At 37.0% G+C, this 16,568-nt stretch overlaps 1 protein-coding gene across 1 annotated transcript; it reads left to right on the plus strand.

Moving 5' to 3' along the window:
- Positions 1-2,378: 2,378 nt before the first annotated feature.
- On the plus strand, positions 2,379-14,121 carry LOC115222660 (serine/threonine-protein kinase atg1-like). The gene is made up of 4 exons (XM_036499158.1): positions 2,379-2,604; positions 10,229-10,578; positions 12,131-12,238; positions 13,978-14,121. The coding sequence occupies exons 1-4, from the start codon at positions 2,595-2,597 to the stop codon at positions 14,119-14,121; spliced, it is 612 nt and encodes a 203-aa protein (XP_036355051.1). The 5' UTR covers positions 2,379-2,594.
- The last annotated feature ends 2,447 nt before the right edge of the window (positions 14,122-16,568 follow it).

Consider the following 16,568-nt stretch of genomic DNA (forward strand, 5'->3'; position numbering starts at 1 on the left):
AGAACGTTAATGAAGTGAATGATAATGAAACGAAGGTGATAAGGACAGGAGAAGACAAAAAGCGCCCGCCAACTTTTGCTTCTCTAAAACTTGTTCTTCAGAAAATACAAAATGAGGTATTAAACCTCTTACAATAGTTTTCACAATTTAAAACACATAGTTGAGGCAGTTAAGTTCCTTCCACCCAGACCAGGCTGTATGCTACCATAAGGCACTGCTCCAGGTCAAGATCGGGGCCCCGAAATGCAAATCTGAACATGTCCTTCGAGAAGGCGCCCATCACCCTGAACATATCGACATCTGACATGTCCTTCGTAGTCACCTGCAAAGGCCAATCCTCATCCTCTGTTCAGGGCATGGGCTCCTCTCTCCGGTCATCCAGCTTCACTACGATGCTCTTTACTGCTCCTCTCTTCTGGAAGAAGATGACAAAATCATCTTTCCTCCTTCTGGGAGGGGCCGTTGTTTCCTTTGTCGGTGTCACACATCCCACCGACAAAGTTCCCGGGCATGCCTGCAGTTTACCATCAACCGCCGGCAATGTCCCGTTCTTCTTTTTCGTTTCCGCTTTTCTTTTACCTCGGGAGGGTGGAGTTCCTCCGTCTTGTCTGTAAATCCTTCCATTCCTTCCACCGCCTCAGGATCCATTGCGTGGCAACCATTGTTGCCCACCTTTTTCTTTTTCTCCCTTTCTTTTTCGATGGGGTTGCCTCCCTCTCGGCTTCCTCCCTCTCTCCCTCTCCTCCAATGGGGGAGCAGGTGACTTTACTATTAACTGTTCCAGGGCCTTTGCTTGGTCCCGGTGGCAGTTTTTCGTGACACTTGGTGGGGCATCCCTCAAGATTACTGGGTATCTGAAACCGGCCATTGTTAAAAGAAATCTAGTAAAACCAGATCATCGGCTGATTGGGTCCATAAGGTCAAAATTGCTTTCGACCCCACCCAATCAGCCGCAGGTAGAATTCTGACATTCAAGAGCCTGGCCTGGCTACCACCCAGACCCCGACGGAGAGTGTCTTCTATTCATTCGGGCTCTATTCCGGGTGGCAGCCCACTATGCAAGCTCTTGCCAATTTTCTGCCTGTATATGTGGGGAGAAACAGAATTTCCTCCCCCTCCAACAGTTGGCTCGCTTATTCTTGAGCCTCTGCAGAGGTATCAAAAAGCAACCACACCGTTGCGTATTTGATACCCCTTTCAATGAATTTAATATTTGGCAGGTATTCTGCCAACTCCTTTTCTATTTCTTCTGCGAGAACACAGCGATGGTGTCGAGTGACCTATAATATTTCCTCAACACCACCGTTGTTGCATTAAAATTTTTCAGCCACTGCTTGGGGGCCACAATTTTCCACTCCAATACAGTGCTTTAAGTTGCCATGATGATAAAACAGAGCAAATAAAAAGAATGTTCAAAACAAAAGTTCAAAAACGTTTCAAATGAAAAGTCAATAAGCAACTAAAAAAAAAAACGGAAAGATAGAGCAAAGAAGAAAGAACGAAGGAAGACAGTTGAATGGCAACACAATTCTGCCACTTGTGCAGTCCACACGAATGTAGGTTCTCCGTCGCAGCACAAAAATATCCCAATTTTGGTTTCTCGCAGCTAAGTGAGACTTTAAACACAAAACACAGAAATGTTTCTGGCTGTCCCGGTACTCCAGGCCAAATGGTAATCCTCCTGGCCGAAATAGTCAGAAATAACACAATTTTCGGAGAGCCACACCTCCCACAACAAACCTCTCACAACCAAGTGAGATCTTAGGCATGGCCACTGGCAGACAAATGCATGGAACCCTCTTGTTCGACAAACAATAAATAATACGAGCAACAGAAGCCCACTAGGTCACAAAAAAATCAGACGTCCTACATAGTAGTCGTGGTTCACTATTTCACGACGTGACTTCCACCGCAAGAAAAAACGCGTCCACTCTGTTCTGAAGTAAGAAAGCTATTTACTACACAGCCACTCCTACGCCTATTCATACAACATAAATTTACTTATGTTTGTTTTTTGTACGTCAACACTGTATGATGTGGTTTAGTGCAAATTTCACTGGAATATGTTCACAGGTTCAGCAAATACGCGGCCTTACTGTTCGTTCTAAAAATAAACTGCATCGAACTCTATGGTCAATTTAGGTCATGCTAAATATAATGAACTTCTTTCTTCCATGCCTGATAATTCCATCATAAAATAGAGACAATAGTTCAAAATCCTTTATGGGCCTAAAATAAATGTAATTTCCAAAAGATACTACTTGCATTCAAGTACCTTAACTGAACCTTAAAGATACATAACAAAAAGATAAGGATTGTAACTTTTGAATATACAGCTGTTTACGTATAAGCTGTTAGCGAATTGCTATAAGATGCATGGAAACAAAACTGTTGCACTCCATAAAATAAATTTCCCACGTTAGTAACAAAACCTGTCAAGCTACTTATATAGTTACTGCTAACGTTACACTCAGATCGCACAAAGTGGAATAATAATACCACTGCGAGTAAGAAGTGTAGGACCCCAACATTTGCGGATTTTACCATTTCTGTCTTCTATCGCTAGCTGCACGAAACAGTGGGGGTTCACAATCATGCAAGCCTGTAAGTATTATATGTTATGAATTTTCATAAGTATATATTCATGAATTTTCCAAAGTATATGTTAATGAATTTTCGTAAATTCTCACTATATGTCCGCGTCTATAATTTCTTTTTTTTAAGCACACACCCTGATTGGCTTGATAAAGTGTTAAGAAAATTAATCATCTCCGTTCTTTCAGCGCGCAAATGTTAATTAAATACTAGTTTAAGCACACTTGTAATACACGCTGCAGTAATTGAACCCAAGAAACAGGCCTCTGTAGCTGTTACTTTAATTTTCAGCCACTATATATGCCTACATGCACACACACATAAAGACACACACACACGCTCGCCGACGCACATGCACAGATAGATAGATATAGATAGATAGATAGATAGATAGATAGATAGATAGATAGATAGATAGATAGATAAAAAATATTTCTTTATATTCTTATATTCGTTTACTTGTTCAGGCATTTGACTACGGCCATGCTGGAGCACCGACTTGAAGATTTTTATTCGAAGAAAATTAGCCCAGGTCTTATTCTTTGTAGGCCTGGTACATAAACCAACTTACCGAACCGCTAAACCCATTAATATCGATTCTCGATAAGGGATAGTGGGGGGACAAACACAGACATACATATACATGACGGGATTCTTTCAGTTTCCTCTATCAAATCTATTCACAAGGCTTTGGCCAAACCGAGGTTACAGGAGGAGACACTTGCCCACGCTGCCATGAAGTAGGAGTGTACCTGCAGCAAGCTTAATGCCTCACAACCACGCCTGCGCCTCTCTTTCTCTCTCTCTCTCTCTCTCTCTCTCTCTTTCTCTCCCTATATATATACATACATATATATATATATATATATTATATATATATATATATATATACTAGCAGTATCGCCCGGCGTTGCTCGGGTTTGTTTCGACCCTTTAGAATTGGAACTTTTGAAAAGTAAAAGTTTTGCATTATGTAGCGTGTTATATATATAGTGAACATTTAAGTGAACATTTTTCTGGTTGAAATACAGCGAAAAATGGCGACACAGCAGTCAAAAATCGTAAAAAATAGGGATTTTCATAGAAAAAAAGCACCTTTTTGATGTAAATAACTTTTGGTATTAACATGGTCCGATTTGAATTTTTTCTTCTACAGAAGGCAGAGCAAGCCTTTTTCTATCATACTCTCAATTTTGGTCAACTAGCACTGTAGGGTCTCGAAGGAGATAGTGTTAGTTGAAGGCTACCAAACCTGCCATACACAAACAACTTCAGCTATATATATAGAGAGATATAGTGAAAAGTAAAAAGTAAAAATGTCAAAAGGAAGAGTAAATACGGTTAGACAGCTTTTTAATCTCTACAAATGTTTCGATAGATACAGATTTTCGTTTACACAGGATTTAAAGTTATGTTTAAATTAAATTATTTAACGATTTACCTATACAAGAAGATCTATATGTATCTCCTCAGGCGATACTCAGTTGCTGTCTCCGTAAGTAAATTTAGATTTCCATGCTACAACATCCATAGTTTCTTCTTTGAAACTAACAAACGTTGCTGGTTTCAATTTTTATTTTTTATTTTAACACACGAGGAATACCTAGGACTAGAATTGGTAGCATACCATGTGAATACTACCGGCTATTTGGTAATTCTAAGGGTGAACGAGTTCTATTTGTACTCTTATACGTTCTTAACAGAACACACCTCAACTATATATATATATATATATATATATATATATATAGCAATTAAGGACAACTACTTAATAAGGAAAACTTAACAAGAAATTGTCAGGTAGATAGCGTGAAAACCTCATAAGAGAATAAATTTCGAAAATAATTATTTCTTATTGAACATATTAATTTATATATAGAGGGCATTATACATACATGCCAGAGAGCATTATACATACATGCCACACGCTAAGAGGGACATGCATTCGGTGGGATTAGTAATATTTTTGGTAGAAATGACTAATTGTCCCTCTTAGCGTGTGGCATGTATGTATAATGCTCTCTGGCATGTATGTATAATGCCCTCTATATATAATATATATATATATATATATATATATATATATATACATATATATCAACTCGCGTGTTCCTTTTTAACCTTCTACATATATATATATATATATATATATATATATATATATACGTAAAATGTATAGGGTAGTGAATATTTATAGAAATTTCACTACCAGTGGCCTTGCATGTATAAAAAATCAATAGACAACATATTCTCAATATAAAGTAGTACACTATATATATCAACCACACACATAGATTAACAGCTACAACCACACACACATACACACACACACACACACACACACGCGTGCTATCATTACACACACACACAGACATGCGCGCACGCACATTTTATACACTTACACACACATACCTCCCTCTCTTGCATTCACCTGTCTTTGAAAGAACTTTTTCTCCACCCATTACCTTCCGGTCATTCAAAATGTGACCGTGTGTGTACCGTTGGCGATTTTTTTTCCTCCGTCTTGTCTTCCTTGGATCTTTCCTTTTCCTATGTTTCTGACGAAGAGCCCCGCTCGAAACGTTAAATTCTCCTTCTTTCTTTCCTTTCCTGGGCGTCCAATAACACTATACGTGTTCCACATCCTCGCGTTGTTGTGTTTTCTTTTTGTGACGAGTATGTAAACAACATACAGATGTATTAGTTCAACGCTCGGGAAGTGAGAAAGTCTTTTGACAGAAAAAGCTATAGTCGCTAGCGATCTGTGTGTGCGTGCGTGCGTGCGTGTGTGCGTGTGTGTGTGTGCGTGTGTGTGTGCGTGTGTGTGTGTGTGTTTGTGTGTGTGTGGGTGTGTATGTGTGTGTGTGTCTGTCTATCTATACATTTATGAAGATTAAGGTGAAATCGGGTACTTGAAAAGATATGAACCGTGTAGGGTTGGATAAAACTACGGTCACCGCATTTCATTTGATAATTACGGTTCTTTTTTCCAATGATGTAACATTCTCATTCTTCTATCTAAGAAAATGCGAAAGAAACACACACACACATACGAAAACACGCACACACATTCACACACACAAAAGTATATATATAGAGAGAGATCGCCATGTTGAATCGCTAGCTTCTGCACGCATTTTTTTCTCTCCTTGTTTCTCTCCGTGTTTCTTTTCTGTGTATCTTTCTGTTGAAGAGCGTAGGCTCGAAACGTAAAAGACTTGTTTTATTTATATTCCTGAGCGCCATACTAATACAATTGTTTGTTTGTACTCCACCTGCCTTCGTCTTTTGTTTATTTTCATAAAGCTTCTCGTTATATATACACACACACACACACACACACACACACACACAACACACACACACACACACATATATATATATATATATATATATATATATATATATATATATATATATATATATATATATAAAACACCTAGTCAAGGCATACTATTTGTTATATTAACGGTAGCTCTATTTCCTATCATTTCCTGTTTCAGCAACCTCGTATTCAATAGATGCTCTCCTCACTGTTCTGAGTTAGATTATGAACTAAAGTTTCGCACATAATCATTACATCCTTGTAATCTACTTACCTATAAACCCTCCGTAGCACCTAGTTCCTTTTGAACTGTAGCATTATATTTCCTTCAGCACTTGGCTCCTTTAATTTCCTTATACTTAAACTCAGTAATTAAACGTTCCTACTCTATCCATTTAATTATTTTATCTATATCGACATTTACCCCACACCGATTAACTTCGGATTTGTGGTCTTAATTAATTTTATCCCTTGAATTTCAATTAAAAATATATATATATATAGTCACTTAGCGGTTCGGCCGTCACTTAGCGGTTCGGTCGTCACTTAGCGGTTCGGCAAAAGAGACCGATAGAATAAGTACTGGGCTTACAAAGAATAAGTCCCGGGGTCGATTTGCTCGACTGAAGGCGGTGCTCCAGCATGGCCGCAGTCAAATGACTGAAACATGTAAAAGAGTAAAAGAGAGTTAATCCAAACAAGAAAGCACAAAAAAACACATCAACGCGAGGACGTGGAACAAATATAGTATTATTGGACGCTCAGGAAAGAAGGAAAGAAGGAGGGTTTAACGTTTCGAGCGGAGCTCTTCGTCGGAAACATAGGAGAAGGAAAGATCCAGAGAAGGGAAGACAGAGGAAAAGAAATCGCCAACGGTACACACGTGGTCACGATTGTATGTATGTATGTATATATATATATATATATATAAATAATATAATATATATATATATTATATATATAATATATAATATATAATGAAATATTAAAATAACTAAGTCTCTCTAAAAGAGAACAGCGGCAGCGTTCCCGGAAAATAATAGTTATCGCCATACTAATATGGCATTTATAAATAAGAAAAAAGCTGTCCGCTTATTAGCTCCATGAGGCCATCGCCTTAAGTTAGCTATTTGATACACAAACTGTATCCATATAACCTTCGAACAAGGGAGGTCAGTCGCTCCACACTACTTGACCGGCAGCTACAGACGCGTTTCGGAGTATTGCCCCTTTTCAATGCAGCGTAGCCAGCCAGTAGGTGTCGCTTCCGACATCTCTGTTCGATGGTTTTATTTACCTAGTTTCGGTGGAATACATCCACTTGTTTTCAATAATAGAAAATTAAAATAACTAAGTCTCTCTAAAAGAGAACAGCGGCAGCGTTCCCGGAAAATAATAGTTATCGCCATACTAATATGGCATCTTATAAAATAAGAAAAAAGCTGTCCGCTTATTAGCCCATGAGGCCATCGCCTTAAGTTAGCTATTTGATAAGCGGACAGCTTTTTTCTTATTTTTATAAGAATGCATATTAGTATGGCGATAACTATTATTTTCGAAGGCTGCCGCTGTTCTCTTTTAGAGAGACTTAGTTATTTTAATATTTCTATTATTGAAAACAAGTGGATGTATTCCACCGAAACTAGGTAAATAAAACCATCGAACAGAGATTGTCGGAAGCGACACCTACTGGCTGGCTACGCTGCATGAAAAGGGGCAATACTCGAAACGCGTCTGTAGCTGCCGGTCAAGTAGTGGGAGCGACTGACCTCCCTTGTTCGAAGGTTATATGGATATTGGTATCAAATAGCTAACTTAAGGCGATGGCCTCATGGAGCTAATAAGCGGACAGCTTTTTTCTTATTTTTATAAGAATGCCATATTGTATGGCGATATATATAATATATATATATATATATATATATATATATATATATATAACATATGATACACACACACATATATACATATATATATATACATACTTACACACATACATATTTATGTATATATTCATATATATATCAAACTAAAATCATTGAACAAGCAAATACAAAGTCAACCGCATGTCATTTCATAATTCGAACATTTAATTATAGAATAAACATATAACCCGCAAGTTTTAATGATAAGAATTTTTCTCGCACCATACCATACTATTATTATTACGTGCTGTACATATGAATTTTGTTCCATCTTGCGGGTTATATGTTTATTCTATAATTAAATGTTCGAATTATGAAATGACATGCGGTTGACTTTGTATTTGCTTGTTCAATGATTTTAGTTTGATATTTTTGTCTCTTCCAATAGAGCACTTCTATTGCAGTCCTATTAAACCTTTTTTGTTCCTGACAAGAAACAATTATTGTATCGATATTCATATATATATATACACACACACACACACACACACACATATATATATATATATATATATATATATATATATATATATATATATGTGTGTGTGTGTGTGTGTGTGTGTGTGTGTGTGTGTATGCATGTGTGTACATATATATGTATATAGGGAAACATTCATATATAAATGTACACACTCATATGTATATATATGTGTGCATATGTATCTACAGAGAAGTCGAGAGAGAGTTAGAGGGAGTCAGAGAGAGCCCGAGGGAAAGAGAAACAGAGCGAGTGTGAATAAGCTTTTTTATTTGTGTGAACTTCCGTAAGTTATAATAGGGAAGAAACTAATTTTGTTGCTTCTGATGTTTTAATTGTTTCTTTTATAAAATTTGCTATTATGCTAATAAATATGTCTTGAATACTAGTATTCATTTCGAGCTTTTGCATCAGCACCCAGAGATTTCACAAATGCTCAGTTATAAATATTGTGCTTATAGCCTAACTTCTGATGATACCCATGGCGATAAAATCGTTCTTCCACAGATGCCCGTCGTACGAAAGGTGAATCTCTAGTTCGTATATACACATCCACATGCACATTATTTATGAAGGGTTTTATACGGTTTCATGCAAATTAAAGTTTCATCGTAGGCTTCTGAGGCGAACCTTTGTATGAGACAAGTCCCGGATGTCTTCTATATGTGGAAGATTTTTGTCCAAGGTGACCAAACACGAAGGTTCCTAGCCACATATTAATGCCTATATATATATGTATGTGTGTGTGTATGTACATATTTCTATATAAATGTAATGTTATGTAGATAAGTATGTGTGTCTATGTAAATATACTTGTGTGTGTGAATTTATGTTGTATGTGTGCGAAAATAGATATAAATATGTACATAGAAATCTGTTCATACATATAAGTATGTACATATAAATTTGTATATATATGTACATATATATTTGTATGTATTTATGTATGTATGTATCTTAGTAAGTACGTACGCATGTATGTATGTGTGTATGTATGTGTGTGTGTATGTATGTGTGCATGCATGTATGTATGTATGTATGTACATATGTATGTATGTATGTGTGCATGCATGTTGTTGAGAGAGAGATCAATAAACACATCCATAACACCACAAATCCTTTGAAATCTGCCATAGTCAGAGCAATGTCCAAAATGAACCAGGACCACTTGATTCGAGCATGTAGAGGATTTAGATCTCATATAGAAGCAGTTGTTGAAGATGAAGACAGCTTTATTGAACAACATTATAGAAAAGAAAGTTTAGATTTATCCTCATATTATTTTTTGACAAATATATTTATTATTTGTTATATATTTGCTTCTTTTATAAACATAAATCTGTCCTTAATTATCTTACGCACACTGAATATAATATATATATTATATATATATATATATATATATAGTAGTAGTAGTAGTAACAGAAAGAAGGAATTTCGAGTATCCCCATGTGGTGAGTTGTAATATATATAAGAAATTAAAAAAGGAAAATACGCACACTTCACATAGTTTTAATATAAGTTTTAATATATCGACCGGTTTCGCAATCGCTATTCATGATATGTTTTACTTACTTGAATATGTATTTTCTAAGGAGAAATTTTGTCCATGTAATTTACGAGTGATTCACTCATAAATATCATCAACAACTGGCTCTCTTATTTGATGTACTTTGTTTTAACAGCACTAAGAGTTATCAAGAAACCAATTGATCCAGGGATATCAATTTTCCCGTTCTGCGGCTTTCTGTCGTTATAATGTGTTAATTTCTTTCAAATTTAAGCAAATTGTCATAAGAAAATTTACAGTCAGCAACCAGCATATAACATTTGTTGATTAATTAGATATATGAGGAATGTACACTTTGAAATATCGCTTGTGGAATCTAATTTCTTTTTTTACAGATAACACAAAACTTGCTGAGCGGAACGATGAACCACCTGGATACTATGAGTACCATGGATACACAACTGATTTCTATAATGCTTCGACATCTGGACATTCCGAACAACCTGGGTATCTACCATCAACAGCATATACACCACACTCCGAATATCCACCACCACCAGCATATACACCACAACCCGAAAATACACCACTATCCGAATATCCACCACAGTCCGGATGTCCACTACAAACGGGTTATCCACCACTACCTGGATACCCGTCAGAACCATCACCTGTCCTACAACAACCATCACAACAACAACAACAGCAACAACTACAAAGACAACAACAGCAAGAGTCTGATACTGTAAGCAAATATTTTTTTGTTTCATTTTACGTCTTTATTATTCTTCAAGCATTTATCCTAAACAGAGATCTTATCTGTAGCAAGTTTTAGTCATCAAAAGGTGAATATTCTAGGAAATCCTCTTTAAGAGATTTTAGCCATTCATATCATTATATGGAGCAGAATAAATGATTTAGAACGATAATGGTAACAGTAGCAAAGGGAGTACCTGGCTTGGAAGATATATACACACGAATATATGCATGTGTGCGTGTGTGTTTGTGTGCGTGTATGCACGTATGTGCGCTTGTGTGCGTTTATGTATGTGGGCGCTCAGGTGCATGCATACACGCATGTACGCTTATGTCTGTGTATGTGTGTGTGTATGTTTGCATGTGAGTATGAATGCATGAAGGGCTGTCTCAAATATTCCATCAGCTAAATTCAACTCACAAAATATTTGTCAACTCAAAACTATGGTACAGCCTAGCTTCCTCTTCTGCAAGTTATGGTGCAGCAGGATCAAACCTGGAGACGTCTGCAGGGAATTTCTTAACTACAAAGTGATGTGTTCACATACAAACGTAACATCATTTCTTGTGGTCGTCTCACATCTTTCCCTCTCGTTCAGAACACCTACTACAAAATATAATGATTACTATGGTTTAGAAGGAAACGTGTATTCCGCTTGACCATGCTACCTTGTAAGAACCTGGAGATCACAGAAGAGATCTTATGTATTTCAAGGGCATTGAGTAGCCTTGAGTGTTGGACACTATCAAACGCTTTCCGTAGTTATCCATCTATATTCAGGTTCTCCTTGTTGTTTCGGCAATTCTCTACAAAATGAATTCCTCTTATAACCTTTTGTAGCGTGTGGAAGGATAGATTTCCGTTCCAAGTAATTGTATATTCTTTAGGCTAGTATGTATGTGATGATCTTGTAGGTGGTCTTCAGATATGTAATTGGGCTGCAGTTCTTTGGATTTTTCCTCTTGCAATTTCATCGAAAACTCATATATCCGCCCATAAAAATTCCATCCCTCTATTGCTACATTCCACTTTGGAGATCTATTGACATGGTTGGTCCTTCTCTGTGACGTCCTGATACCTAATTGAGCGGTAACAATTTTAGCAGTGAAATAAATACGGTTATTAAACATTGTTTGGGCAGTTCCTTTATTACTAAAAACTTGTCTAAGATTAACACTCTATATCATGATCATGTTGCTATTTTTAATGTTGCTTCTAAAAATTAGCATGTTCACAACGATGAATGGAGAGTTGCATGTAAAGGTAATTATTCAATTTACGTACTTACTTAGTGCGTTGTACCAAGTTACCTTGTGTTGAGATATCACGCATTTAAAAAAGAAACTACACTTTACGTAACGAAAATCCTTCCGAATTTTTCATTGCTGTATCACGATGTTTTCCTTCCATTGCACCGTCGTTGCTGGATTAAGTTTGCTTTGTGGAGAGATCTTCTTAGTGTTCGTCCAAGTTGTGCTCCTCATCATCATAAACATCCCTAGATAATTATATTAACTTTTTTTATATGTTCTCTTTCCAGACAGAAGACCAACTAAAAGAATCTGTAATTAACATAAGACGAACAATTATTGCTACTCTTTTCTGTTGTTTTCCATCAGGTATTGTTGCTCTTGTTAGTGCAGTTAAAGTAAGTAAATACGAACATTTCTTGCAAGAACTTCTGTTTATTCGCATACTTTTTATCCAACCGTGGCTGTATGTGAAGAAATATGCTTACCAACCACATGGTTCCGGGTTCGGTTCTACTGCACCTGGAGTAAGTGATCTGTACAATGGACAGGTGCTGATCAAAGCCATGTAAACGGATTAAGCAGATGAAAACTGAAAGAAACCCATCATGCACACAAATACATACACACATGTATATATATATACATAACAACACGTGAACGTGTGTATGTGTATATGTGTGAGTGTGTGGAAAAGAAAGAGAGTATCTATGTTTGTGTTTGTCAAATACAACCATAGATAACCGATGTTGGTGTGCTTACGTTCTCGTAGCTTTTCGGCAAAAGAAATGATAAAATAAGTACCGGCCGTAAAAATAAAATATGTACAGGTGTCGATCCGTTCAACTAGAATTCTTCAAGGCGATGCTCCAGCATGGCCGCAGTCTAGTAACAGAAACAAATACTATACCCTGCAAACTATTGTTAATTACTATATAAATTGCCAACATATAAGGGGGTGTTTCGCATTGCGCTTATGGCAGATGAAACATTGGCCTAAAAATTATATTTTGTAGTAGGGGTCTGAATGAAAGGGAAAGATGTGAGACGACCACCAAAAATGGCCAAGCAAAAGTCTACGGTCACTTCACCTAAACAAATCAAGATACAGTGTTTCAAAACAGAAAAATGTCTACAATGGAAATTTATTATATAATGTTCTTTTCAAGAAGTTACTGTTGATATTTCGTGTGGCTACTCCTCACCTTGAATGATTGCTTCAATGCACTTAGGAAGAGATGTGTACAAATCCTTCACCATCTTCACAGGCATTTGATGTCATTCTCTGTGGCTGATCTCCCACAACACTTCAAGATTGAGTTGTCTCTTTGTGGTTGAGTCATAGACTGTTTGAGGTTCCCTCATGGAGTTGGTACGCATTTAGTTGATGGAGATTATAGAGGGGAAGCATAATTAAAGGCCCTAAACAACACCAAACGAACATCATGATCATAATAGTTGTGAAAATGGTTCTTATATAAAGGCTCACCTCTAATGCGTGTTTGCTCCATTATGTCTAACAATAACCGTTTCAAGTATTCCAAACACAGCAGTCTTATTTTAACTCATCTTTAATATCTGTCAACTCACCATATCATTGTAAATAAGGTTTCTATTAATCCAGTCTACAGAAAATAGCTTTAACCCCTAAGTAGCAACTAGCTAAGAAACAGCATGGCATTTAACAGCGTTGATAAAACACCTGCTTTTATAAGAACAATGGTTATGAAACTGACGAAATATCACTTCGCCACCCCCGGAACCACACACACACTACAAAAATATTGGTAGTATTTGTGGTCATACCAGCTCCCCTCCATCCACTCCTTTATTAAGAAGAAATTCTATTGTTCATCCATATAATTCCATATAATTGCTACGACGCATAAAATATTTAGCAGTATTTTGTCTGTTTTTACGTTCTGAGTTCATATTACTTCTGGTCTACTTTGCCTTTCATCCTTTAGGGATACATAAAATAAGTAATTGTTTGAGTACTGAGATCGATGTAATTCACTTACACACTCCTCCGAAATTGCTGGCCTTGTGACAAATTTAGAAATCAACATATTTGCTGTTGTTCAGTTTTATTGACGTGCTTTAAATATGAACTAATTCTTGTCTTTCTATCTTCTAGGCATACAAAATGGCCAAAAATGGAAATTTAGAAGGTGCAACCCGCGCAAACAATACTGCAAAACAATTCATCAAACTATCACATTTTGCTGCTTTTCTTGCGTATATTTTGTATGTGATTTTAATCCTCATTAACTTTACTTAAAAATTCACTAGATAATGATATATACTGACCGGTGAAATCTAGCACTTCAGCCTGATAGCAAGAACCCATAAAGCAGTAAAATTATGAGAGTATGGAGATATTCCTGAACCTATTGTACCATTCCTTCACTCCAATTTAATCACCCACGAAATCAACGGGTAATTTGGGTTAATATTTTTTCTTTATTGCACACAAGGGGCTAAACATAGAGAGGAAAAAGAAGGACAGACAAAGGGATTAAGTCGATTACATCGACCCCAGTGCGAAACTGGTACTTTATTTATCGAACCCGAAATGATAAAAGGCAAAGTCGGCCTCGGCGGAATTTGAACTCAGACGAAATACCGGTAGGCATTTCGCCCGGCGCGCTAACGTTCCTGCCAGCTCGCCGCCTGCTATTTGGGTTAAAATCGGTTTAAATATTTCTTGTTATCATGTCAAACAATGGGAAGTGGAGTTCACAACAAACATACTAATATTATTTTGCAGACACGAAAGTAAACCTTCAACGCAGTAAGTCTGTAAGGACGGCAGCTAAAGACTTATAGCACGAAAGAAAGAAAAATCTTTGCCAGCGGCTATCTAGAGGACTCGAACTCGCACCGCCTAGATATTGTCTACCGACAATACCATTACGCTGGACAGCACCGCGCGGTAAATTATCGTCAAATTAAAAGCTACTTCGAATGCAATAACACTTTACAAACAAACTTTGCTATTCTGCACACCAGAAAATAATGATTTTATTGTACTATCGTCTGTAGAATAATATCTGAAAGTGTTTTCCGTTAATAAAATTCAATATTTTAAATAATGAATTTTATAACAAAATAGTAGTTGTTTAAAATTTTAGATACATCGATAAATCAACTGGTATATTCTATGACGAGCGACAGCAGCAGTATTAATGGCAACAACAATAACTACTACTACTAATACTGCAGCTGTGTCTGCTGTTGCTACTATTGCGACTAATGCAACTACGTGCCAGACACTCAAGTGGAAAGGCACTAACAAGAAATATGGGCAGATATAGACTTCATCAACCGAGACTGATCAAAAGACGTTGCCCAGGTGCAATTCGTAAAGGTGACCCTCGTAGTAAATCATTCTGCTGACTTCTGTAGAAATGAAGAATTTGCTCTTATTCCCACTTACCTTAGAAAACGGAGAGCGAGGATAAATATATCCGGTGTGCCACCGGATGTGGTCATCTAGTGAGTAGTGGTTTGCGAAGATCTGGCGGTAAGTGATATTCTCCTGAACGTTAGGAAATATATATTTATTTACTACCCACAAGGGGCTAAACATAGAGAGGACAAACAAGGACAGACAAACAGATTAAGTCGATTACATCGACCCCAGTGCGAAACTGGTACTTTATTTATCGATCCCGAAAGGATGAAAGGCAAAGTCGACCTCGGCGGAATTTGAACTCAGAACGTAACGAGAGACGATATAGCGCTAAGCATTTCGCCCGGCGCGCTAACGTTTCTGCCAGCTCATCGCCTTGTACGTTGATTCGGAACAGGACTGGGAGATTTATTAGACGAATCTAGAACAGCTGGTAAAAAGATCTTCACTTATTACAGCTCACAAACAAAGCAGACATTCACGTCACGCCACACACGACATGAATAGTGAAAGCGAAACCGGTCGACAAGCACAATAAATGATATATTAAAGATTATATTAAAACTATGTAATGTGGGAGCATTTTTCTTCTTTAATTTCATATATATATTACAATTCACCACTCGGGGATAATCAAAATCCCTCCTTTTCTGTTACTAGATAGATAGATAGATAGATAGATAGATAGATAGATAGATAGATAGATAGATAGATAGATAGATAGATAGATATTCTATGTAGAAGACGACTTTTCTTTAAAGCTCCTCGTAGAATGACATAAACTAGCCTGCTTTCTGAATGCAATTTTTTCCGACGAGAGTTCCGGACCCCAGTAATGAATTCATTTGCATATAGCCAATCGGAGCTCACCATGACCTTGTTGTCAAGTTAACAAACACACTCCATCATTTAATCGCAAGACTAAGAAACGAGTTGAAGTCGAACGATCTCCAGCTTCTGCCTGGTTTTTGGAGGCAAATAATTAGATTGATTTGCATCCATACCTATTATCGGATTTTGTTAGAGCCCCGTAAGTTAAAGATGTGGATGTGAAAAATATGGATTGGGGGTGATGTACTAGCAACCCTCTCCCCTCACTGATTTACAAAGTAAGCAAGGACACAAATAACTATGCAGAGGCAGCCATGGTTGAAACTAGAACAATATCAAAAATCATTATTAAAAGGGAAAAGAAGCATGGTGATTCCTTACCCAACTGACCTTATCGTATCGTCCATCACTTGTTATGCGTCCATAAACTTGTTTGATTGTTGAGCTCTGGTTGGCTGTATGAAGACGAGTTTATAACTGGG

This window comes from Octopus sinensis, linkage group LG2 (genome assembly GCF_006345805.1).
Source record: "Octopus sinensis linkage group LG2, ASM634580v1, whole genome shotgun sequence".
Lineage (NCBI taxonomy): Eukaryota > Metazoa > Mollusca > Cephalopoda > Octopoda > Octopodidae > Octopus > Octopus sinensis.